Source organism: Symphalangus syndactylus, chromosome 19 (assembly GCF_028878055.3).
Source record: "Symphalangus syndactylus isolate Jambi chromosome 19, NHGRI_mSymSyn1-v2.1_pri, whole genome shotgun sequence".
In the NCBI taxonomy this organism is placed as follows: domain Eukaryota; kingdom Metazoa; phylum Chordata; class Mammalia; order Primates; family Hylobatidae; genus Symphalangus; species Symphalangus syndactylus.
The window spans coordinates 49,378,073-49,387,682 of record NC_072434.2 but is presented as its reverse complement, the minus strand read 5'-3'; the positions used below and the strand labels follow the sequence as shown (position 1 = coordinate 49,387,682).

Below are 9,610 nucleotides of genomic sequence, written 5' to 3'. Positions count from 1 at the left end.
AAATGGAAACAATACTCCCCGCAGAGAATCCTTCCCACAGGACTGATCCTGTGCCTTCCTCCCCTCCCCCGCACAAGGCGGAATCCCCACGCAGTGCACTGCAGGCGCGGTGGCCACTGCCCCCAGAACCAGATCTCTCCCCCAATCCTGTCCTCTCCAAGCTCCAGATATGTCAAGGATTCTTAAGCAGGGGTTTTCCAATCTGCCCCTTGAGGAACTACCCCTGAGGCAAGGCGGGCAGGCCCAAACTACGTTGTGGAGAATTCGATGTCCGAGCGACCTCCTCGGAGGAGTGGGTCGAGTTAAATATAACCGCGCGAATGGAATGGCGCTAAAAATAAGGCAGCAGCTGGCCTGTCCACAGCCCTGTCCCGGGAGGGGCGGGGGGCCCAGTGGTCTTGGGCAGGAAGGCCGCGTCCGGCCCAGGGGCGAGGAGGCTGCGGCGTCCGCAGCCAGGGCTGGAAGGCCTGGGAAGCCGCGCTCTGTGGGCCCCGGGGCCTCCACTCGGGCTGGGTCGCGGGCCTGGACGGGGACTGTCCAGAGGCATCCGAAAGCCGGACCAACTTGCCTGGACGTAACAAGGCGGAAGGGCTGGGCGCTGAAGTCCTGCCAGCCCGGCCGCCAGAGGGAGCCGAGCGCCAGGGGAGGACAAGCCGAACCCTCCAGGAGGCCGGGCGTCTCCGGAGACCGAAGCGCCGGGGGACCCGCCGAGGTCTGCCCGGCGCGCTGCTCTGGAGGCTCCCGGGGCGGGTGGCGCTCGGCCTTTCCGCTCCCTGCCTTCCCACAAGTCCCTTCCCGCGCGCGCCCCACGGCCCTGCCCGCCCTCCCGCGTCAGCGCCCCAACCATCAAGCCAGCAATTGAAACGTTTCCAAAACGGGCTATTTATTTGCTCCCAATAAATCGATCGGCGGTGATTAAAGAATCGATGTGGCCTGGGTGGGCGAGTCGCTCGCGGGGAGGGACTGGGGGCTTTCGCCCAGCGTCTGCAGGGAGGCCGAGGGCGGGCGCGGGCCTGAGGGAGGCGTGTCCCGCCCGGGCCACACCCGAGGACCCGACACCTGGGCGCGCAGGCCCCCGCAGGCCGCGTTCCCTCGGGCGGAGAAGGGCGCGCGCCCGCCGCCTGCTTTCCGCGGCCCCTCTCGCCTTTCTTTCTCGCGCGCCGGGGAGGCTGTGGACGCCAGCGGCTGCGGAGCTGCTCAGAGGCTTTTGTTGCTCCTCGGCCGGCTGAATGGGGATTTTGTAAAGCGGGACAGATAAAAATGATCAGCATCATATTGTTTGACAGAATGATCTCGCATGATGAAGTGTCGGCTCCGAAGGGGGTGAAAATGGTGAATTCCTAAAAATCCAGCCCTGGGCTCCTCCTCGAGCTGCCGGTAGCCTGGAGGGACCCAGCGGACAGCCAGGCCTGGCCGCATCCCTCCAAACGGTGTCGGAAAGACTCCGGCTTTCAATGCCAAGTCATTTTTAAGCCCCGATCCTGTCCAGGACCTTTCTCCTCGTGGATGAAAAGAACAATTTTCGAGAGAAAGGCTCGTTTTGATTAAATCTGACATGCTGCTGATAACTCCATGCTAATGTGAAATAATTAACATAATAGCCATAATTAAAAGCACGCTAACAATGCCATAAATTTATCACACAATTTTACTAGCTTTCTGCCCCTAACTGCTCTCTCATCGTTAATTAAACGTGTTGCCTTTTACAGAATGGATGTTTATACATTTCCAATATAAATAAATTCGAAACTATCCTCTCTCTCTTCCTCTTTCTCTCCTCCTTTCCTTTTGGTCTCTCGCCATTTACAGGCACGCCTTGGCATGGACCCTGAGTCGCAGACACCTTGAAAATAAATGAAGTTTTGAGATGCAAATCCAAACAAGAACACTAAAATAGCCTCCTTTTTTTCTACCCCGAAAAGATCCAGAGACGTATACAAGGGGGTGGTGGTGGGTAAGAGAGTTGAAAATCCCCTGCTTTGGGAAATGGAAGTAATCTGGGTGGGTTAGGGCCTTGGGTACCACCTCTGCCCTTTCCCACCTTCCTTGGTGGCGGCCATCCAGACAAAGAGGCCGGTAATAGTTTAACGAATCTATGAAGATTTTCAAGAAGCAGCAGACTGATTGTTGTGGGCGCGGGGGTGTTGGGGAGAAAGGAGGGGAATTTTTCTAATAGCCCCACCCACGTTTTGCTCCCTCTTGGGCAAAGAGTAACTGCTCTTGGTGGGGGACGCGCCCTTCACTCCGCGGAACCTGGTCCCAACTCCCCGGATTGTAAGAAAAGTGCACCCGCGCGCGGGCATGATGATTCTATCTCACATCGCGCCAACGATTTATTCAAGCCACTGGCACTGTCTCTGACTTAAAAGAGGAGAAAAGAGGCATCTGGGTTCACTTGGGCCTGGTGAGGGGTAGGTGGGCAATTCCCGCCTTCCGCACTCTAACCGTGCCCCTCCTCCTGTGTTGACCGCGTAAGAACCCAAAATGAGCTGTAATTAATTTCCCTTTCTCCCTCATAAATTTTTCTATCCATTTTCCCCCCCATCCCCCCCTGGACGCACACACTAAATCTCCCCTCCCCTGGAGACGTCTCAATTTCCTTCCTATCGATCCGGACTCCATTCTTCTTGCCTCCTGTTGCTAGAACCTAGATCCCCACTCCCCCCACCCCACATTCCCATCGCTTCCAGGTGGCTTTCCCAGCGGGGTACCACGTACTCTGTCCGCTCCAGAGGAACTGAAGGGGTTTCATTCCATTCTCCTTTGGTTGAAACATTTCAAACATCTGAGCAGGTGAGGCAGCTGGCTGCCATCTTCCTTTTTAAATCTCTCCTGGGAAGTTCGCTTGTTGACGCTTGTTGAGACTCAAAGAGTCACTCAAACTCATAATTGCGTGTGTGTGTCTACTCATTCTCCCTCTACCTCTCCAAAAACCCTTTGAGACTCAGAAACTTTTTATCCACATACACCCTTTTCCCTTCCCTTTATCACATTTTCTTCCCCCCACTACATGTGTCTCACTTTCTCTCTGTATCTGCCTCGCTTCTTCCATCTCTGTCCTACAGCTTGGCGGTAACTGACGACCTGTGAGCTTTTAGCTGCAAACTGCAACTACGCGGCAAACAATTTAGCCCGGCATCTAGTCGGCCTCCGGCAGGACCCTGCACCGCGTTGGGATCGGACCCTTCCTCTGGGGCGGCCTCCTGCGTCAAGGCCAGCAGGAACCTTCCTGTCGCCCTCCCCGGCCGCCGCTTCGCCTCCTTCCTGCCCCCGGAGGTTGTGCGGGCGCTATGGTCCGCCTGGAGGGAGAAAGCCGGCGGCCGGTTCCTGAGCCGAGAGTGGCCGCGGAAAAATCCTCTGCCTCCGCTGGAAATCGATATTAGGCCGGCGCGGGCGCGGGACGTCGGGGCCGCAGCCAGTAGGTTGTGCACGTCTCATCATTTAGCTAATCGAGTCGAAAAGTTTCTGTAAGGGCCGGACCCAGCATCAGATGGTAACACTGATTGAACAAGAGATTAGCACAATAGATCTCTAACCGAGGGGAAGCGTTGCTTTTCACGCTACGCGCCGTAATTAATGGTATGAATCAATTAATTTGACTTTTATTGTGTCGAAGGAAAAAAGCGCAACAAATGGAACCGGCAGCTGGGAGTTGTTCATCCTCCACCCCCTTCCCCAGGGAGGCTCCAAGGAGACACTGGGGAATGGACGGATCAGGCCGGGCCATGGCAGAGGGAGGGTAGGAGGCAGCAACCAGCGGCGTGGAGGAAGTCCAGAGAGCTAGCCTCGGCGGACGGCGGAATCGAAATTAGGCTCATTTGGAGACTACTTCGAGACCGGTGAGGGGAGCCCTGTAGCCACCATCCTCCGGCGCGCATCCACACTTACTCGTCCACGCGGGCCCAGCCACCAAGGCCGCGGCAGGGCCAGAGCTGCGCCCTGGGCCCCTGCCTCTAGGGCTGGGCAACCCAAGCAGAGCAAAGGAGGTTCCTGAATGTGTAAATTTCAGCTTTTTAGCTATTTTTTTTTTTTTTGGACCTTCCAACCCTCCTTCGGTTGCTGAGGCAGTTGCAGACGCAACCTCTGCAGTCCGGGGCGGTGGCCAGCCAGCTCAGCTCGGGTCGGTTTCGCAGAAAGCTGTCTAGACGGCATTGTAAACGGTTCAGAGCCTGCGGGCCACAAAGCTGTAGAGCTACGGAAATCAACTCTGAGATGCGTTTTAGGGCCGGGTGCAACCTCGGGATCATTAAGATAAAGAAAAACCGTGGAGGTTGGTGGGCGTCTCAGGATAGAGTCACCACCCCCCACCCTGCTTCCAGCCCCAGACGAGTAGTGTTATATCGGGGAAACTGTCTAATGGGGATGAAAGTCAATCTGTGTGTCTCAATGCCTGTAATGAAGCAAGTTTACAGATTTTTAAATTTTTATTTTTATTTTATTGAATTATTTTTGGTGTGTCTAGGCCAAGGAAAGAGGAGATCGTGGGTGGGGAAACAGACTGAGGGAATCAGAAGCACCACTGTCCAGCCGGAATTAAATCCACATCCCAGCATCTTCTTCAAATATTTCACTAATTATTTCCTCTCGGAACTCCTCCCCTCGTGCTCCTTCCTCCGGCGCTCCCCTCCCAGGCCGCAGCGGACAGACAGGGATTGAGTTCCGTGTGCCTGCCACACCAGGCAGGCTCTTGTGTCTCCCAACTAGGCGGCCTAAATGTGGGAGGAAAGAGGCGGCGCATCGCTGATTCACCGGGTCAAGAGCACTGACTTTCCTTGGAGGTGTGAGGTCCACGCACCCCAGCCACGCACTTGGAGGTCGGTTTGCTGTGCCTCCCCCTCCAGTCCCAGTGAAATCCCCACAGTTTTTCCTACTATCACTGACTTGCCTTGCACTCCGCGTGCACTGGCCACACATCCTCGCCTCGTCCACCCGCTCGGCCGCCGGTTTCCTTGGAAGTTAAATCTTGTAGGATTTGTCCACACCTTAGGAGGAGAAAATCCACGTTAGCTGGCAGCAACGGAGAGCCCAGCATGCTGGCATGCCCAAGTCTGCCCAGGTTCCCCCAAGGCCATGCCCGCCGCCCGGGAAGTGACCGCCCGCACCCCTCACGTTTCTTCAGCCGCCCCTGGGCGCTGCGTCTAACCTGGAGGCACCAGGCCTCTTCCCGGATCCACTCGACTTACCCAGGCCGCTGCCAATCCCAGCTCCTTCCCCAGCGCCTCATTTCCGATTTTTTCATATGCTAAGTCGTTTAACAACTCCAAGTAGCCAGTTATGGCTTCTTTATTTATAGGTTCCCTGTTATTTTACGTCGTTTTTATTTCTCTCGGCAACTATTCTAATAGATTAATCAATAGCCATTTTCTGACCTTCGGGAACCCCAGCTGATGCTGTTTGTGGCCGCACGAAAAAATATATACAGGAAAACACGCCCGCATCAAGCCGGGAGAGAGCAGGCAGGACCTGAGTGGTTTGGTTGGGGGAGGGGGAAAAAGACATCTCAGTAGGTGTCTTCCCCGGAATGAGCACTGAGGCCAGAGGGGAATCTGAAGTCTAATTAGCAGGAGGGAGCCGGGTGCGCTGCTCTTACTCTTTAAAGCTAAAAACAATGAAACAAAAAGCAAAACAGAGACTAAGTTTTGCTTTTTAAAAGACGGTATGGGAACCTCGTTCTAGGTGGCCCAGTCCCTGTCTAAGGAGTGTAGCAAAGAGGGGGGAGAGAAGGGGGGAAGGGAGAGGGGGCGGGGAAGGCAGGGCAGCGACAGTTGCACAGTCCCGCGGACGCTCCCAAGCCCACGCCCTGACTCGCTCACACCCACTCACACTCACACCCACCCGCTCCCTGGGCCCCAGGTCCCGGCTCCAGCCTGGGCGGGGGGTCTCCGGGCCGGCCGGAGCGCCCTCGGAGCCCCGGGGATGCTGGCGCACAGTGCGGAGAGGAGTTGCCCGTCTCTCGTCCCTTTGTTGACAATTCCCTGAACCAACTTGAGTTTGGCCGGCTCGGCCGCGGCCCTGACGTCACGCACGGTCACGTGGCCCCGCCTCCCGCTGGATCTTTAAGTAGAAAGTAATCTATCAGGCCAGTCCTTAAAACGGGACTTTCGACTACCGGGGCTTCGGCGTCCCTGACACCCAGCCCCCTGCCCCCCCGCTACTGTCCCTGCCCGCGCCCTCCCGAGCTGCTCGGCGCCCGGCGTCCCGCGCCCGCCTGGACCGCTCCTGCGCCCCACGCCAGGGCCAGAGGCCGAGGAAGGCGGGCTAAGTGAGGGGGCGCGGCGTGGAGAACCGCCGGGGCCGAGAGCGGTAGCGAGCGCCTAGTACCGAGCGCCAGGGACGGCAGGAGTTCGCGGAGCGCGGCCGCTGGGGGCGGACGGCAGAGCCCGCGCCGCGCGATGCGGGGCCGCCGAGTGTGAGCTGAGCCCAGCGGGCCCCAAGCCACCTGCGGCCCCCTCCCCTCTCCCTGCCCCCCATCTTTCGGGGGCCCTCAAACCCTCTTCCCCTGAGCTCCGCGGCAGCCCCCGACCACCCCCATCGCCCGCTGCCCCCTCCCCGCCGCCGCTACCAACCCCGAGGAGGGATGACCCTCTCCGGCGGCGGTAGCGCCAGCGACATGTCCGGCCAGACGGTGCTGACGGCCGAGGACGTGGACATCGATGTGGTGGGCGAGGGCGACGACGGGCTGGAGGAGAAGGACAGCGACGCGGGTTGCGATAGCCCCGCGGGGCCGCCGGAGCTGCGCCTGGACGAGGCGGACGAGGTGCCCCCGGCGGCACCCCATCACGGACAGCCTCAGCCGCCCCACCAGCAGCCCCTGGCATTGCCCAAGGAGGCGGCTGGAGCCGGGGCCGGACCGGGGGGCGACGTGGGAGCGCTGGAGGCGGACGGCTGCAAGGGCGGTGTTGGCGGCGAGGAGGGCGGCGCGAGCGGCGGCGGGCCTGGCGCGGGCAACGGTTCGGCGGGAGGCCTGGCCCCGAGCAAGCCCAAGAACAGCCTAGTGAAGCCGCCCTACTCGTACATCGCGCTCATCACCATGGCCATCCTGCAGAGCCCGCAGAAGAAGCTGACCCTGAGCGGCATCTGCGAGTTCATCAGCAACCGCTTCCCCTACTACCGGGAGAAGTTCCCCGCCTGGCAGAACAGCATCCGCCACAACCTCTCACTCAACGACTGCTTCGTCAAGATCCCCCGCGAGCCGGGCAACCCGGGCAAGGGCAACTACTGGACCCTGGACCCGCAGTCCGAGGACATGTTCGACAACGGCAGCTTCCTGCGGCGCCGGAAACGCTTCAAGCGCCACCAGCAGGAGCACCTGCGCGAGCAGACGGCGCTCATGATGCAGAGCTTCGGTGCCTACAGCCTGGCGGCGGCGGCCGGCGCCGCGGGACCCTACGGCCGCCCCTACGGCCTGCACCCGGCGGCGGCGGCCGGTGCCTATTCGCACCCGGCAGCGGCGGCGGCCGCGGCGGCTGCGGCGGCGCTCCAGTACCCGTACGCGCTGCCGCCGGTGGCGCCGGTGCTGCCTCCCGCCGTGCCGCTGCTGCCCTCGGGCGAGCTGGGCCGCAAAGCGGCCGCCTTTGGCTCACAGCTCGGCCCGGGCCTGCAGCTGCAGCTCAATAGCCTGGGCGCCGCCGCGGCCGCTGCGGGCACAGCGGGCGCCGCGGGCACCACCGCGTCGCTCATCAAGTCCGAGCCAAGCGCGCGGCCGTCGTTCAGCATCGAGAACATCATAGGTGGGGGCCCCGCGGCTCCCGGGGGCTCGGCGGCGGGCGCTGGGGTCGCCGGCGGCACTGGGGGTTCCGGGGGCGGCAGCACGGCGCAGTCGTTTCTGCGGCCACCCGGGACTGTGCAGTCGGCAGCGCTCATGGCCACGCACCAACCGCTGTCGCTGAGCCGCACGACTGCCACCATCGCGCCCATTCTGAGCGTGCCACTCTCCGGACAGTTTCTGCAGCCCGCAGCCTCGGCCGCCGCCGCTGCTGCCGCCGCCGCTCAAGCCAAATGGCCGGCGCAATAGGGACGCGCCAATGGCCGGGACCCAGGGCCCGGCGGCGGCCTCGAGCAGCAGCTGCACCTCCAGGCTGCGCGCCCCGTCCCGAGCCCGGTCCCGGTCCCGGTCCCGTTGCCCAATCCTGGACTCTGCCTCTCCCCCATTTCCTTTCCCCTGAGCCCCCAACGCCTGCCTTCCGCGGCCTCCACCCCCTCGCGCACGCTTAAGCTGGTCGAGCAAACTCACCGCGCGCCCGCCGGGGATAGCTTTCCATACAGGTAAAACCGAAAACCGAATTTTCCAAAAATGCACTCCGACGGCCCCTGCTCTTAGTACCGTGGGGATGGGAGGGAAATTCTTTGTATATATTTGTAAAAAAATTATTGACTTTCCTTTTGGGGTTTTTATTTTTTTAAGAAAAAACAAATTCCGTAGATTTAGAGCTCTGAACTTTCATTTTTTTTGAAGGTTCACTCTCCGAAGTTTTATCTGAGAAAAGAATGTATGGAGAAGTTGGGAGATTTTAAATATAAAAAATTTTCAAAAAGGCAAAAAGTGTCATTCTATTATAAAAGTCTGTTTATATATGAATGAATATATATGGTATTCTAAATGTTATTCCATCGTGTTGTACACAACTTTGTAAATAAATTTTTAAAATGCCCAGCCTAGTGTTTTATTTAGTTGTCTGAAGTAAACGGCAAGATTTTAAAATGGTATTTGCCTTTTCTCCTCCCCAGAAAATCAAGGAATTTCAAGTAATGACCTTTTCAAACTTTGTAAATTCATAATTTGGGTGTAAGAAAATTTTAATTGGAGAAAGGAAACAGTATGCCTAATTTAAATTGTGTTACTATTTTTCTTTTAGTTTTCACATAAAATCAGGATGTGAGTGATATCATTCATATCAACCCATTAAATCTAAATGACCAGACATTTCTGTAGATAAAGTAAGCTGTCATTAAAAAAAAAAAGAAACCGAAACAACAGCAGTCTTTAAATTTTTTAAAAAAATGACTAGACTTGTATTTTCCACAATGAAAACTTCCCAAATGAGAGAGTTCTTGGTCATTTCAATTATCCTTTGAAAAGTAAGTAAATTCCAAACATCCCTCTTTTTAACATTTAAATCTTAGATTTTTGAAATTATTTCTCTTCATTCCTTAAGTGGAAGTGGTAAATAGACCCAGCTGGTTTTAAAATTTATGTTAAGGCACTTTACATTTTGCAGTGGGATTTTATTTATATTCATCTGATAGATAATACATAGTTTTGTTTTCATAATATTTTCAAATAAGATATCTCATTTATATGGCAATAATGAATCCACAACATAATTGGATTTCTGAAGGGGTCCTATAGATACTTCCTCTCCTTCCAACGCGAAGCCTTTCTGAAGGCCAAGGAATGGTGGCCTTAATACCCTTTTAAAAACAGCCGAACATCACCTCTCTCCCCTTTTTTTTCTTTACCTTAGGCTAGGTTAGTGTGAAATGCGAGATCATAGGGCAGGAATGGGGAAGATCCTTGTAGATTATTTTTAATTTGCATTTCAGCTGTTAAAAACCTTTTAAAAGAAAGTATGAAGGTAGAAATGAAACATCTTGATGTGGAAGGCTGGTT

The 9,610-nt window shown here is 56.6% G+C and overlaps 1 protein-coding gene across 1 annotated transcript; it reads left to right on the top strand.

Annotated features, from left to right (window-relative positions):
- Positions 1–6,085: 6,085 nt before the first annotated feature.
- FOXD3 (forkhead box D3) lies at positions 6,086–8,653 on the top strand. Its single transcript, XM_055234144.1, has one exon. It carries the CDS (start codon positions 6,578–6,580, stop codon positions 8,012–8,014), a length of 1,437 nt encoding a protein of 478 aa, XP_055090119.1. The 5' UTR covers positions 6,086–6,577; the 3' UTR covers positions 8,015–8,653.
- Positions 8,654–9,610: the final 957 nt, after the last annotated feature.